This window comes from Triticum dicoccoides, chromosome 2A, assembly GCF_002162155.2.
Source record: "Triticum dicoccoides isolate Atlit2015 ecotype Zavitan chromosome 2A, WEW_v2.0, whole genome shotgun sequence".
Classification (NCBI taxonomy): Eukaryota; Viridiplantae; Streptophyta; class Magnoliopsida; order Poales; family Poaceae; genus Triticum; species Triticum dicoccoides.
The window spans coordinates 323,391,128-323,407,237 of NC_041382.1; the positions used below are offsets into that span (position 1 = coordinate 323,391,128).

At 46.0% G+C, this 16,110-nt stretch overlaps 2 protein-coding genes and 1 pseudogene across 2 annotated transcripts; all 3 read right to left on the reverse strand.

Annotated features, from left to right (window-relative positions):
* Positions 1-1,410: 1,410 nt before the first annotated feature.
* Positions 1,411-2,662, reverse strand: LOC119354484 (major pollen allergen Ole e 10-like). The gene is made up of 4 exons (XM_037621211.1): positions 2,524-2,662; positions 2,063-2,398; positions 1,887-1,917; positions 1,411-1,739 (listed from the first exon to the last, which is right to left on the reverse strand). Exons 1-4 carry the CDS (start codon positions 2,576-2,578, stop codon positions 1,640-1,642), a joined length of 522 nt encoding a protein of 173 aa, XP_037477108.1. The 5' UTR covers positions 2,579-2,662; the 3' UTR covers positions 1,411-1,639.
* Positions 2,663-3,959: 1,297 nt separating this feature from the next.
* Positions 3,960-7,295, reverse strand: LOC119354483 (pentatricopeptide repeat-containing protein At4g21065-like). Its single transcript, XM_037621210.1, has one exon. The coding sequence runs from the start codon at positions 7,257-7,259 to the stop codon at positions 5,469-5,471; it is 1,791 nt and encodes a 596-aa protein (XP_037477107.1). The 5' UTR covers positions 7,260-7,295; the 3' UTR covers positions 3,960-5,468.
* Positions 7,296-9,284: 1,989 nt separating this feature from the next.
* LOC119354486 lies at positions 9,285-13,801 on the reverse strand (annotated as a pseudogene).
* Positions 13,802-16,110: the final 2,309 nt, after the last annotated feature.

The following is a 16,110-nucleotide window of genomic DNA, read 5'->3' on the forward strand; positions in this document are numbered from 1 at the left end:
CTTTTCAAATCCTAAACTTTTTAATTGGTGATTTTTTATTCATGAGTAATTTTTTAATTTGGTACATTTTTGGAGATTTGGGAAATATTTTGGGATTTGTGAACATTTGACAAAATCATGAACATTTTTTAAAGTTTCTAACATTTTGTGTATTCATGAACATTTTTTAATTTCGCAAACTTTCTAATTCGGAAACTCTTTTGAAACATTTTATATATTCTCTCTACATTTTTTTTTCTTTAGCTTTCCTTCCTATCTGTTTTTTCGTTGCTTCTTTGGATGGCCAAAGGCCCAACTAGGCCGACTAGCTAGCCAACCAAAGCGAGTATCCTGGGCGTGTGTGTTTCGTAGTCCTTCGACGCGTTGTCCGCTGAATACGACCTCCTACTCTTGTGAGTTATTTCTTCGTTGGGGATGGGGGCGAGCTGGTTTTCTGCTTCGTGCGTTTGAGAAGGGGCGACGACAACCTGCTGGTTCTGCGTCAAGCAGTCGGGTCACCGCTTTCTCCGTCTTCCTCGTCAGGCTCCTCGAGCTGTGGGTTCGCGGTGGAAGACCGACGTCATCCTAGCATTGGAGGAGAGCCAGATACAGAATGATCGAGCGCCAGAGATCCAAGCCAACGTGAGTACCTGTCTGACGATCGTTGTAGCTATGCCTTGTAGCGGTATATGTAACCTCAAGGTTGTGAGCTAACAAGGTTGAGAGATTGGATATACGTCAAGGTTGTGAACCAACTAGGTTGAGAGATTGGAGTTCTTTTGGGGATGAAAATCAGCGCAGAAAGAGTGATTCTAAGAGGCAAATGTATGAGTGAACTGGATTGTGTGGGAGCGTGCATGCACATTGGATCATGCTCTACACGTGCCAGCAAAGTAGGGAAGTTACAGGAAAGGAGGCCATTTCGGTGTATATGGTGCCAGCAAAGTAGGGAAGCTACAGGAAAGGAGGCCATTTCGGTGTATATGGTTTGATGATCAGTTGGGATTATGTAGGATGGAAAACGGCAATACGCCCGAACACTAAGGGCTTGTTCGGTTGACGGGGAAAATGGAGGGGTTTGGCAGGGATTGCACCCTCTACAAGTCAAAACCTCCTCCAATCCACCCCACAATGAGTAGGTGTAACCGAACAAAGTCTAAAACAACTAGCTATGGAAACACCGAACCAAACACCATAAACTGAATACATAGGAATACCGGTCAACTCAGTTTGGTTTGATTCATCGGTTTTCTATGTAAAAATGCTCAACTCTATCTCATGACTAAGAAACGGCAAAGCGAGCATCACCTTGTAGTAAGCATCTAACTTATCAAATACTCCCTCAGCGTTTACATCACTACTTTATAATGATCTAAACACTCTTATATTTCTTTGCGGAGGAAGTATTTCTGTAAATCTGAGATGGAACGCTGAGGAGAAAAGGTGGCAGTGGCCAGTGGGCACTTCCTATATTCAGTTTGCATTCAATAACCTTTTAATAAAATATAGATATATACTCCGAAGGCATGTCCTTGTAAAATTACAGAAAAAGTTCCTTGCATAAGTGCAAAAAAGGAGAAACCACCATAGCATTGTTGATTTTGCATTACATACTTTGGTAGCACCACAGTAAGCCATCCCAGCCACCGACACACGGCGCTCAGCGCACAGCTTTGAAAAGTCTGAGCTGGAGCATGGTCAGAAACGCAGCACAGATCATCCTCATGCTCCTCAACACGAGCGCTGAAGCAGCAGAAGTCCTGCACCAGCCCAGCAGAAGCACTTAATATTACTACTAGAACGATAATTGAACAGTAAATTACGTGTGAAAGTGTTTCTTGTGAAATTCATGTGTTCCAAACTGGAGTGCCTTTGGTATACTAGTAGTACGTGTGAAGTAGACTCACTCAGATGCCAGGAACTTGCATAGCCCGAAACCTATCAAGAAGACAGACGGCAAACATGTCACACCACTGAACAATTCATCATTAAAATAAAATATGTAGCTCAGCCACTGACTGATCAAGAGCAAGTACTCTACATCCGCTGACGGATGGAATGGAAAAGAAAAGGAGAAATTTACTTGGGTCCCTCTTGGTGATGGTTCCAGCGCCGCCGAAGTTGCAGGCGATGTCGGAATTGCCGTTCTGCTGGTAGAAGATGTTGAAGGCGTAGGAGGCGTGCAACAGGAGCGTGTTGGGCTGGTAGCAATGCCCGCCCGGCTGCAGCGGCGAGCAGTCGGCTGCGCCCTGGCCGCACGCCCAGTCCAGCGCGTTCTGGAGGTCCTCCTGGGGGACTCCCGGCCGCGCGACGCACCAGGTGACACCGTCGATGAAGCTCGTGTTTCCCTCCGGAGGAGACAGGGTAGGGATCGGGGTGGTCGACTCCGCCTTCTCCTGCAGCGCGCCTGCCGCGCACACTGATCACACACATGCATGATTCAGATGACACAACAGCGTTCAAATGACAGGGTAGAGCAAGTGACATAAGAAGGCACAGGCAAAGGAAACAAGAGACATGTATATATGTGGTGTAAGAACTCACCAATGAAGCACGCAAGGATCAAAATAACGTTCATGATCAGCTCCTTTCTCTTCATGTGTGAAACAAAACTAACTCAAAAGACACCCCTCCCTCTGCCTGACCCGTCTCTTTCCCCTATGTGAGTCTTAGGGAATATAATGGGAGTCCGAGCGAAGAGCGCCTGTATCAACAGGAAAGAAGCTACTGTCCATGCAAAGGGCACTGGATTTCAGTTCACTACTCCAGTCACTAAGCAACTCATGAACCAAAAAAAGTCCCCGGGTTGCTCACCGTGCATGGTGCGTACTTATGGCCATGGCAGAGAGGCTTGTCTGTGTTGTGTAAACCAATGCAGATCAGATGCCTTTATGAATATAAAACAACACTGAGGATATCGAATGACTTGAAGGCCAGGCAAACCATAGATTCTGCTGCCATGCCATGGAGGTATGCATGCATGGCCATGATTTCTAAAGGGACAAAAGGAAACCAGGCAATAGATTCCAAAAGATCTCTCAAGGGGCCAAGTGCATGGTGTGTTACCTTTATTTTATCTTTTTGCTGTTTCATGGTAGAATGTGTCGGAGCTTCACGAGCAAAAGCTTTTCTTGTGGATTAAGGGAAGAACCTCCATTCACTTTACAAAGCTAGACTCAAGCCTAATGAATATGAGGTTTGGTGAACCAGATTGCCTTGACTGACCTACACCACCTGCCAAGTGCCAATGGAACAAATGACATGCTGAAGCATATATATGACAAGTAACAAGGCTTGAAAAAACAAGCAAGCTGCAGTGAAAAAACAACCAGGCATACTAAATAGAAATGGAGCAGCTAGGAGTGAAAAAAAACCCTGAGAGAAGGCTCCTCAGCTCGGTCTCTGAATGGGCCGATCTTTGATTCCCTTCTAGTGAGTAGCTGGCAAGAACTCAATTTGGCTCGGCCACCGCCACATCCGGGAAACTTGATAAGCTTAACATGAAACCACTGGCACAAAAGTGGTGCCAGAAACTTCTTTGAGAAAGGAAACCATACTAGCAGAAATCATCAGTGGTGATCCCAATGAGTTGAGACATATGGAACAAAGCAACACCAACTAACAAGGTTAAAGAGGACATATAACTATAATATTAGGCTAACCTACCTTTGATGTTTGTCATGAAGAAAGTTGTATCTTTAGACAATATATATGGTCCTGCATTGATTTACTGAAAAACCTGATCATGTCCTGCAGACCTACTTTTCACATGCAAATCTACAGCGAATACTTGTCACACAAGGGAAGCCTGCAAGTAACTACAACTGTGTTTGTTGGAATTTCGATTTCGGAGCAGAATCTGGCTAACAGTCATATCTCAGTTTTGTCCCCACTGAAATGGTTAATTTTGGTACATGTGATAATTAAAAGTACTCAAATGTGTTCAAAAAGGTATGTAACTCGCACATCCTCAGAAAGAATGGATTAATGGGAGAGGTGCCATTCAGGTATCTTATACACATACCAATATACTAGTTACAGAACCACCCGCAAAACATGTCTCATGTCATTGTCTATTAAAAAAAGGGCTCATGTCATTGTACTTTTCTTGTTTGTATATTTTTCTTCTAGATAGAATACACAGTTACAATGCCGCAGAAAACTTTTACCTTCTATTTATCCACCCTACTTTCATATGCTCCAGATCGTTAAAATGCACGCAGTGTGAAGATCATGTATTTGCCCTGGAGGGGCAGTCCTCTGAGCCCACCAGTCCAACAAGATGCCATCCTGCTATGGAATCCACTCCTGGCATTGTCATGACTAAAAACTTCCGACCACACTTCCCTGGACTCAGATGCACCCGATCAGAAGGTGAGGCAAAGTCCCCTGATCTTCATCGCAAAGTGGGCATCGGACTGGGTGGTCGAGGCTTCTCCATTGCAAACGGTCCGCAGTCCAGCAGCAATCCCATGCTGCTAGCCACGCGAAGAATCGACACTCAGCAGGCACTCATGACTTCCAGATCATGCTTGCGAAGTTGGCCTCCACCCTAGTGGGGAAAAGGCTGTGTAAACTGTCTTTCCCGAATACACTTTGTCTAGGGTCCACATCCACCAGAACTCATCTTCAACATGAGGCATCAGATTTGTATGGGCGACCAAATCCCATAGATTGAGGAACCCTGCAAACTGTATCATCCCTAGCTTTATCATGCCAATCATCTACTGTGAATCTTTGATTACAAGAAACAGAACATTCATTCAAGACAACCTTACTGTCTGAGAAAAAACAGAAAATCTTAATGATATGTCACAGTAATATCCCATGGAGCATACCAAACAGTAGGATACTGGTAGATTCTTTGACAATGCAGACTATTTTAGAGGTGCAAATTCTAAAATACAGGTGCGGCATTAGAATTGAAGTATATACTAGCAGTATCAGCTCCAAACCTGCTTTCTGCTGTATCTCTGGTTGCTTCTGTTTCCTACCTCCACATTTTGTAAGTTCTACTAGATATGAATAATAGATGAGGTTACCGCCACACTTCCATTCAGAAATTGGATACTGTGGCTGAATCAACACATGTTTCGACATCTGAACTTCTACAGAAGTTGTACAACCAGGACTCGGAAACGTTCATCATAATATTTCCAACACTAGAATGGTGCTGGCAGTATCCAGCTTCAACCTTGCTTTCTGATGTGCCATGTCCTGAAGCTTATTTTTTCCACTACACATTTAGTGAGTTAGACCAAGACTGAGATTGCAGCGATCTGCAACAGATGAGGTCGCCCCAATGCTTTCACTGGAGTAGTCCTGTGCAACAGAAACCAGATGCTGTGGTTGAGTCAAAACATGCGGTGTCGACAAATGAAGTTCTATAGAACTGTTCGGCAACCAAAGGTCACCACCATTCCCCTGATTATAGGGCATGGAACCTCATAAACCATGCATTCATCACTGTCAGTCCGTACATGAATCAACTACCAATAATCTTTACATGAACATTCTCCACCTTTGAAATGGTGGAACCTACTGCGATCCCTAACAATGATTTCACGGTCATATACCTTAGATATTAACTTAATTACCAAATGGCAGTCTCCACACACCCTCAAGTTCTTCACTATCCTGATAGGAGTACCAGGAAGACACTTCAGCAAGGCAAAGGCAATGGCCAGCCTCTCGCTATGGTAGTTTAAAGCAGCCTCTTTCTCTTCCTCCTCTATATCTGCCAATACATTGCTTGTGCGGGGGACGTAACCTTGGCGCCTCAATCTCTCGGCTATCTCGGCAAGCATTAGGTATATCTGATCACTCTCAGGATGTGATCTGTCGCCCATAACAAACTCATACACGGAGTTGCGGATCTCCACAAGGCTATGCCCTGGGATTTTCCTCACTCCATGCGTGACCATTGTCTTCCTAAGGACATGGACATCTGCCCACCTCCCAACAGCAGCATACAGATTTGAGAGGAGGACATGGTCGCCGCTGTGCCCAGGGTCAAGCTCAACCAGCCGTGACCAAGCAGCCTCCCCAAGTTCCAGCTTCTTGTGCATAGCACAAGCACCTAGCAATGTCCGCCACACAACAGCATTGGGCTCCAGTGGCATCGTGCTGATATAATCGTGCGCTTCCTCAACTCTTCCAGCTCTCCCCAGCAGATCCACCATACATCCAAGATGTTCAATCTTTGGTGCTATGCCGTACTTGTCCTTCATCTCATTGAAATATCGAAACCCATCGTCAACCAACCCGCAGTGGCTACAAGCATACAGCACTCCTACCATAGTGATATCAGTAGGGATAAGCTTCTCCCTCTCCATCAGACCGAACAGCTCAAGCGCATCCTTCCCAAACCCATTCCCTGCCAAACCCACGATCAGTGACGTCCATGAGACCACGGTCCTTCCCACCCCCATCTCCTCAAACACCTTCCTTGCATCCTCAACTCCGCCGCACTTGGCATACAGATCAATCAGCGCATTACCAACATGTCTGTTCCCTACTAACCCAACCTTGGACGCAAACACATGCACCCTCCTCCCGAGAGCGAGCGCCCCGATCTCTGCGCACGCATTTAAAACACTCACAATGGTGAATCCATCCGGCATGAGGTCCACCTCGAACGTCTCCCGGAAGATTGTCAGTACCTCGTTGGGCCTGCCATTGGCCGCGAACCCGTTCATCACGGAGTTCCAGGAGACGAGGTTCCGCTCCAGCACCGGAATTTCGTCGAACACCCTGTGGGCGCTCTCAAAGAGGCCGCACGCACCATAGTGGTGGACAAGCGAGTTCTTGACGAAGACGAGCGCCACCAGGCCGTTCTTGGCGGCCTCGGCGTGGAGGCTCTCGCCTTCGCGAAGGGCGAGGAGGCGTGTGCAGGCCTGGAGGAGCGGCGGGTAGGTGTGCGTGTCGGGCGGCGCGAGGCGGCGGCGGTGGAGCGCGAGCGCGAGGCGTGGGCGCGCCGAGGACGCGGCGATGCGGAGGACGGTGTTGAGGGAGAAAGGGTCCGGGTCGGGGAGGAGGCGGGAGAGGACGGCGACGGCGTAGAGGAGCGGGGGAGCGCCGGCGCGGAGGGAAGCTAGGTGGAAGAGGAGGTGCTTGGCGAGGAGAGGGTGGGAGAGGGTCACGCCAGTCGCACGGAGCGCGCGCGCGTGGATCTGCTTGGCCGCAGCGACGGAGGGAGACGGCAGGTGGAGGCGGAGGAGCGCGACGCAGTGGCGCAGCACCGGGTGTGTGGAAGGTTGTCTCGCGCATGGCAATTGCATGCCCGAGTCGCGGTTGGCCTGTCGCTGGTTCGGTTCGTCTTGGGTTTTTGGAGCGAAGGAGGGCAGCGGGAGGCGCCGTCCCTTTTATTTTTGAGTGGACGCGGGGCGTCGGTTTGGATGCCACGCCGTGCATTTTAGAATATGCGTGTCACGGCATGGCAAAATCACCCAGTATCCTACACGCTACTATAATATTTTCTTTTTTCTCAGGGAATTGTTGCATTTATATTCAAGAGTTCACGGTCCCCTTAGCATAATCTCGAGTTAACAAACTCAGGAGAAATGTAGAAACCAAGTTTTACGTAGCTTATTCGCCGACCATCGCACTCAGGCCACCTTGCAATCCCGAAAGGATCTTACCAAGTCCTTGATCTCTGCCGCTAGTTGCCCATGAGTTGAAAGATCTCTATGTTCATCGATCAGTTTCCTGATTGCCAATTGAGAACAGGTCTCTAGCAGCACCTTCTGAACGTTCGCGCGAAGATTAATGGCGCGACGGCAAGCTAGCAATTCAACCAATTTCAGATCATTTGCAACCGAAAAAAAATGGCAAGCCCCTTCTATAAGGCCTCATTTGGTTGTCCGGTATCCCGGGGAGATCCCCGTCTGAACCCCGGGCTCGGAGCCCATGGGACAAATCAGCCCGTGGAAAAGCTAGCTCATTGCTTGATCGCTCATAGCTCGGGTACTTTCTGGCCCGATCCCTATCGTTTCCCTGGGAGAGCAATCCATGCCTCGTGAGGTCGGAGGGAAAATCCACGCATCTGCTTCTCTCACGCGATCGACGTCCACCTAGCGACCTGGAACGTTGCGTCCTCGTCCCCGAACGACCAAATGATATAGAAGTGATTAGGGAAATCTCACTACGGTGGAAGGGGATCTCATATGCCATGAAAATTTCCCCGGCTGGGGTTTGCTGCCCCGGTTTTGATTCGGCTGCTACCAAATTAGACCTAAAGGTGCCATAATGGTCCCAAAAACTACACCTCCCCCTCCTGACCCTTGGTTCTTTGCTAGCGCTCTATCAGTGTGTGCTTTTATCGGTCCTTCATCTGGTTTGCATCACGCCTCAACCTGTTGCACCGCTGGATGGACCGATTCTTCCTTGATTGATTTTCACTCCTCCACAAGGCATAACACCTTGTTCCTGATAATTGCCGGGTCGTCAACACTTTAGGAATCCTTTGCATTATTCTGCAACAGCCATAGCTGGTACAACTCTCGTATCACCGTTTCCTTTTCATCACTACCCGACCCTTCCCAGCCAATCAAGCATCCATGATCGCATGTAGAAGATGCTGATCTCGAGCGGAAGGTGTCCAACCCTAACTAAAGAAATCAACACCTGAGAGTAGGAATAAAAAAAAGATGTCATTGATTCACATTATAGTTTTTTTTCCGTTGGGTTCATGTTTATTTTTCTTTGAAATATGAAAAATAGGAACCAATCCTATGTATGAATTCCTGTGAAATTCCTTTAAACCAAAAAACCAAAGGGATAGCACCTTCCGCCAGGCGAAGGTTTGCGGCGGATGCTCTAAAGGAAAAATTACTATAATAATCCTATCCTATAGAATTCCTGTAAAGTTCCTCCAAACCAAGGAGGCCTGAATGGTTCGATTGTGCAACTCCGTTCCTACCGCCAAGCCGTTCCACAGGATTCTCCAGGTGTGAATTTTGACTTTATTTGAACTAGTTGCCTTCAGCGACATCCTCAAGTCTACTGAATTTTGCCGTTCTTCATGCAATTCCAAGCTCTGAAATCCTCTCCTCCCACAACAATCTGCTTTTATATCACATGCATCACTTACAAGAAACACTAAGCTCCAGCTTCAAACTATCTCAAAAAACTTGCTACGACATTTTCAACAAAAAAGAATTTGTCCTCAAAATGTCACAATAAAGACCGTGTCAACAACATGATTTTGACATAGGCAGTACTAATTTGATGCAAATTACTCCGTCAATTCCTAACTAAAGAACAAGGCAATATGCAAGAGTACGACTCCCACTTTTGTGGTATGATTTCAGTAACAAATTAATAGCACCACCAGGGCAAGCAGTCTGACTTCGAAGATAAGTTGCACACAGCAGACAGTCTACACACATACATATCAATATAACAACCAAGACAAACATAAATGCCCAATAATATGAATATCCACAACAACTACCTAAAAATAGAAGAAGAAAGTTTCATCGGACAAGACTGTGTATGTACATGGCATATGACATCAGCTTCCTATCTCAATAAACAGCTGTTTCACAGATGGTTCAACGTTGAAGGTTGTGCGTGGGAATTCATTCCATATCCTGCAGAAATTCAATGGCGATGCTCAGATCATATGTCTGTATATTTCAAAATGGTTTTCTGTATTTTGATTGACGCAACTTCTTACATTAAAAGGATGGTGCTCTCGAGGTAGTGCGCGATTGAGCATCTTCGAATACGTCCACATCTTCGAGCTTTTCAGGCTTCAGGCAAAGAGGGATGTATGCACTGTAGATGGCACCCATGTTCGGTGTCTCTTTGAGCTCCTGGCTTGCCACCTCAAGAGGGGTTTTGGCAAATGCAGGATAGAAGCGTGTGTGGCAAGTGTAGGCGAAGATTAAACTTATTGGGATGAGCGGGAAAAGGATAGCCGAATAGAAGAAAAGTTTCAGTATGATGACACCAATCATGGTGGCCTGGTAAATCATTAGAGCCGCAATGACCCTCGTGTGGATGTGCGGCCACATTCGCCCATTGCTCTCGTAACTAGGAACATAGACTCTCAAAACCTGCATTTAGAGATAAAAGTAAAATGTACTATAAGTCCTTTTTGCCAAATTCTCAGACATCCGTACTATAAGTCCTTTTTGCCAAATTCTCAGACATCCGTATTCTTCAAATATATAGTTAATGGATTAGTATCACTTCCAGAAGCCATCTCTAGATTAGTCTCACTATGCTGAACTTACATTGAAGTAAGTAACATCTGCTTACCTGGTTTTTTGCTATAAGCCATCCAAGAGCAAAGTAAGCAACACCGAATGGAATAATCAAAGGTGCAATGACGGAGTAGCACAGCACAATTGTAACAATCAGCATGTCACTTGGAACCCTGGTGTTATACCCCAAGTCCCCTGGACTCCACGCTGCCCGCACTTCATCCTCAGTCTTGCATAGGTACTTCTTTTTCAAGTGGAAAATGATGAGAGGGACCAAGCGAGAGAGCTCAAGCCCATAACCAACAAAGAATCTGTAAAAACAGCAATCAAACAGTTATATTCGATACTTGTAGTGAAATTCAGGCATATCTAGATTTGAATGAATGAGACACGAAAAGCATTACTTCAGTGCAACGAATGAGAGGAAGAAAGTTGCACTTCCAGGAAGGCTGTTGCCTAGCATCACAATAATCCCAGGAGGGTTATCAACGATGGTTTTCAAGGCACTGAACAATGAGGAGCTAATTGTAAAGCCAAGGAAGACATTGAAGATAATGAAGTAGAAATATTTTCCTGACGCTGCCCTGACTACATGGCTCTGTGAAGGGATCCCTTCTGACTTTGAGAGAAACATAAGGAGAGCAGCAAAGCTAGAAAAACAATAAGCGCGAGCTGCGGCAGGTAAGCCTGTAAGACAGTCTTAATTACTTGTTGGTCCACCACCACCTTCAGAAAGGGCAGCTTCTCCCTCAGTTTTTCCAGCGTCGTGACAGCAGAGACAGCAGTAATAGGAATAGTATAGAAAAAGACTGTGAGAAAGACAATGAAATAAACCACAGTCTGTCTGGTGTGCCTCTCATATATTTTCTTCGGAAGGTTGGACCATATCATATCACGTGGTTCAGGAGCTTCTGTGACTGTCCATTTATCAAACAGCTGAGCATGAAGAGTCTGAGATGCAGAGGCTGCAGCAGCTCTGCTGTTGAAGAAGACAATGGCAGCACGTTGCTGTTTATCATGAAGAGTGCTCTTCTGTTCAGCCTCCAGTTTGGGCAGTAATTCCTTGATCTCCCCATTACAATACTCCATTGTGTCAACTTTTTTACCAATAAGACCAAGCAATCCAGTCCTATGAGTAGGCTTGGTGCCCTCAGGTTTGTTTCCTTTTTTTGACTCTGCATAGACAGCTTCAGCGTGAGCAATTTTGTGTTTGTGACCTTCAATCTCTTGGAAAATTTTATCAGCCTGCAGGGAGCAATCAAATCAGATACAAGGGAAGTACGATAAGTATCGCAAATAAGATAAAGAAAGGGCAGCAATTGCCCTACAAGAACCTCAGAGCTGCACTACCTCCTTATTGTCTGTCACAACCATTGCTTTGTAGAATGTGTCAGGATGAAGTACTCGGAAATATGAGTCCACCGAGTCCTTTATAGTTTGATCAGGAGGCGGTATAGGAACATCTCTCACCAACACGGCAAACTCCTCTGGTTTAACATCTGATGTTGATCTTGCAGCTGCTCTCAGATTCAAAACATGTTTGTAGGATTTCCATAGTACGAGATAGGTGACAAAGGAGACCCAGTAGACTGATAATATGAATGCCCACAGCCTCATACTTTTTTTCTGGAGAAAATGTTAAGTCACCGCTTAGTATGGTTGTGAGTGTGACCATAATATTATGAATGCAGTCTGGCAATCATGTTTATAGGAAGCTATACTTTTTTATATACAAGAAAAACAACAGTTGTGATAGTTTGAAACGTAACCATTTCAGTCAACCTTCACATTCTTTTGAACTACTAGACTTTAAGAATCCAATTGCGAGAAATGGTACAAGTGATTACATGAATAATCAAATCTGGATGCACTGTAAATTCAAGGAATACTGGTCGGAAAGCAGAATTTCATTTCAATCCAAACTACGGAATGATGGACCTAACGGCTAATAGAACAGCAAGGAGCAAGACACTGCCTATTCAAGAAGCAAATTATATACTTGGAATGTATAAAATACACATTTTTGAAAACCGAGCATCCATTTGGTGAGATTAAATGGGCCAGATCAAGTGAGAACATGCTTTGGAATGTCTAATTGTGTAGAAATAGAACAACCTAGATTAGTTTATGGCAACAAAAACAGACCGAAAAGGTAACTGCAATAAAATTTTGCTTACTTGAACATTGCCCAATGCTAATCTTTCAATAATCGTGAAGTTCTGCGCCTCTTTGCCATTTTTGAAGCCAGCAGAATTCTCCAGGGCATGATCAGTTGCAGCAAGCGGTAACAGAAGTGGAAGCAACACAATTCCAGAGACCACAAGGATTGCCAACACTGGAACACAAGAGAGCAATAAACAAACTGGAAATTGACAACGACTCTATGATGTACCCACACCTATAATTGACCTCTGCTAAAAAAACTATAATTGACCCAGAACGCATTTACCCTTTGCATCACCCATTTTGGACTGCAGATTAAACCGTTTTAACTTGCTAAACTTCATAATTCCAACAATCCTACAGGTATCGTAGTTTTGTTTGGGCCTGGCCTTAAAAGTACAGGATGATCTTTTTCTGGATTATGCATAAGCATGCGTATCATACATTCATAGGGTACAAGAGGTGGTCTTAATTGAAAAAAAAAAAGCATGGCTGTAGCTTGTTCAAAATCTTTTCTCGGCTTTATAAGAGCATTATTTTAATTTATGACAGGTGTGAAAATCTGATGTGTAAAGCCGTATTCTAGCAGTTCTGGCAGTTCATGTAAGCGTCTATCCCATTGTGTTGGTATAAAGAAGACAGACAATCAAACACGAAACTGCGTTTCCACAACACGGCACCATATTTTTAGAAACAGATATCCGTTCAGAATATAATACGGCTTTACATGAGCAGATTTCAAAACATGTTACTCCTACAAAACAGCACGGCGTTATTTTATCGTGCGAATCATTGTTGAAACGAGAGTAATATACCACAGAAACGCACAGATAAGCAGTACGCAGAGCAACCTGGGAACCAAACAGCCGAGCCAAGGCAACTTAACCAACCAAATCATGGGTAAACAAATGAACTCAATCCCTGTAAAAAAAACCACACAAATGAACTGAAGAGCGCGGTTTGCTTGGGCGTACCGGATGAGAGGAAGACGAGGTAGACGGCGGCGTCGACTCCGCCGGCGGCAACGACGTCGGCCTCGGACGCCGTGAACGCTTGGCGGATCCAGCCGACGGGGCTGCGCGTGCCCCGTCCGCGCCCCTCCCACGGGTCGAGCCCCCGCAACAGCACGCTCGGGTAGTACACCGGCGCGTTCCCCGGGCGGCGCGAGAGCCACGTGAAGACCAGGACCAGCACGACGAAGATGACGAAGGACGTCAGAAGCGACGTCACGAACGACGAGATGTCCATCTCGCCCGCCGCCGCCGCTCCGCTCCTCCTCCGGGGGGATTATGAGGGAGGGGTTTAGTAGTGGAGGGAGTGATTGGCGGAGGGCATTAGGGTGGTAAATGGGTGGGAAGGGGAAAGCATTGGATGCTTTGCTGTGCTGGGGAATGGCTGGCGTGGTGGGGAGTTTATGAGTTGTGGAGGTTGCCGAGCCAAGGAAAGGGGCAGGGAAGGGAGAAGAAGAGGAAGGGGATGGGACCAGGGAGATCAGCAAAATGTCTGAAATGCCCCTTGCCTCTTCTGCCTTTTGCTTTTCAATGATTCGTATCCCTTCCCCTTTTGACTCCCCCTTCCATGGATTCACCTCCGTGACCTCTTGTGTAACGAGATAATATGGCAAACTCCAGCGCGGATCAACGAAGTAGAAACGGTATCTTGGTCATCTAACTTAGGAGGTAGCTTATTTTATTTTGCATGGCTGCATTCCTTAGTAAGAGTAAGAGCATCTACAGCATGATGCCCCTTTAAACTCCCGCGGACGCACCCGGCCGTGTCCGCAGGCAGTGGTCGGACATCCCTTAAATTTTTGTCTCTGCATCCGAATATATCATACTTCAAGTCTTTGGAACCATACAAACCATGAAACTAAACATCTAAATAGTACATAGATCAATTATAAACCTAGGCTAGACTATTCGTTGTCGTCGCCCGTCGGAGATATCCACTGTCTCTGTTCCGAGCTTTTGGTACATGGGCGGCATACGCAACTCCGGCTCCGTGGCAGCCTCCACCTCCATCTCCGCTTCCACCTCATCGAAACTATTATTGTTGGATGAAGCGCCGGTTGGACTCCATGTGTGCCTTATCTTGTATGGACTCGAGGATGGCAGTCTGCTCCACCATCTCCGTCGCTTGGGCGATCTCAAACTCCACCATGGCATCCTCCATGGCGAAGCCTGCAACTGGCCCCGGCTCCTCATCTTCCTCCTCCATCGGCTCCGAGTGATGCTCCCCTCCTATTCCTCCTCCAGCTCTTCCTCCTTCGGCTCAAGCGAGTCAGGAGGCAGGCAGGCTGCGATCTGGGCGGCGCGCCTTTCTCAGATCTCCTCCTGAATATGAAACCAGTGCTCCCGCGTTAGCATGGCATACATGGCCTTCTTCTGTCGGGCCATGGCGGAGGCAAGCATCGAGGGAGAAGGGAGATGGAGGGATATGGATGGGCTCGGGCTGGCTGCATGGAGAGAGAGGAAGAGGATGTTGCTAGGGCCAATACATTGAATTTATTGGCAAGTTTCCATAGTTGTTCATTAGTCCCATCTCACCTGCATGCATCTTTGGGTAAGTGGAGTTCAAGGCTCTTTGTAGAAAATAGGTTTTTTTCAACTTTATAGTAGGTGATCTATTATATATGTAAGTAATAAGTGGGTCAACTCATCACACAATTGCCCTAGACTAGATCCACTGGCTAGCCCATGGCCCACACCACACATGGCACCATTGGTAGTCATATTCCCTTTAGTCAACCCATCAAGTTTTAGTTAAGAAGAGGTGAAGAGATCAAGCTGACAGTTCTTGGCAAAGTTGCTTATAGTTGTCCATAACCGGTAACTAACCGAGTGGTGTCCGTTCAAGTTCACCCGGTACATGGCATTCATAAGCAAGGCAAGAATAAATATATTTTAAAAGGTTGAGTTTTAAAAGGTACATAGTTGCGCGATCCCGCCGAACGGCGTGTACACCACATCGAGTTTTCAGTGACAAAGTCAAGTGAACCCAAACAGAGGGCACGCTCAAGAATTAGTCCATCGGTGGTGATTGAAGAAAAAGCCATTTGCACCATGGCTTGATAGATGCCAGCCCCAAGGTGGGCTTCAACTGTTCTGGTTCTAAATTTGACAATAAGAGAGGTGTATGAACGGGGCTTGATCTATCAAGGCGCAAATGGGTGACACAAGAGATTATGCAGGTTCAGGCCCCTCAGCGGTAGACATACTAGATCTAATAATGTGTGTGGATATTCTTTCATATAATTGTGTATAGGGATTACAAGTATGTGATTGAGAGAGAGAGAGAGAGGGAGAGAGAGAGACCCGTGCTAGATACCCGGACTCTGCCTTATATATGGATGGCATTGCCCGGGTTTACAATGTTCGGGTGTGTTATGGCATAGTTAATGCTGAATGGGAACTTTCTTTTCACTATGCACTAGAAACTCACACTTGATGGCTTCGTTGTAATGGTAGGGTAATGGCATCATTGAAATGTTTGCTCTATTAAAGAGTACTCCCTCCTTTCATCTATATAGGGCCTAATACATTTTTCGAGGCTAATTTTGACCAAATGTTAGAGCAATAATATATGACATGCAACTTACACAAAGCATACCATGAAATTCGTATGTGAAAGGAGTTTCCAATAATATAATTTTCACATTATACATCTCATGTACTATTAATCTTTTCAATAGTCAAAGGCAGTCTTGAAAAACACATTAGGCCCCTATATAGATGGAAGGAAGGAGTAATGCCCATCT

Bases quoted from the DNA above. Each gene is read 5' to 3' on its own strand.
- LOC119354484 (XM_037621211.1), bottom strand. From the start codon at position 2,578: ATGAAGAGAAAGGAGCTGATCATGAACGTTATTTTGATCCTTGCGTGC. The intron at 1,918-2,062 runs GTAAATTTCTCC...TCTTCTTGATAG, and splicing joins CATCACCAAGAGGGACCCAA to GTTTCGGGCTATGCAAGTTC. The intron at 1,740-1,886 runs GTGAGTCTACTT...GGGCTGGTGCAG, and splicing joins TGCAAGTTCCTGGCATCTGA to GACTTCTGCTGCTTCAGCGC.
- LOC119354483 (XM_037621210.1), bottom strand. From the start codon at position 7,259: ATGCAATTGCCATGCGCGAGACAACCTTCCACACACCCGGTGCTGCGC.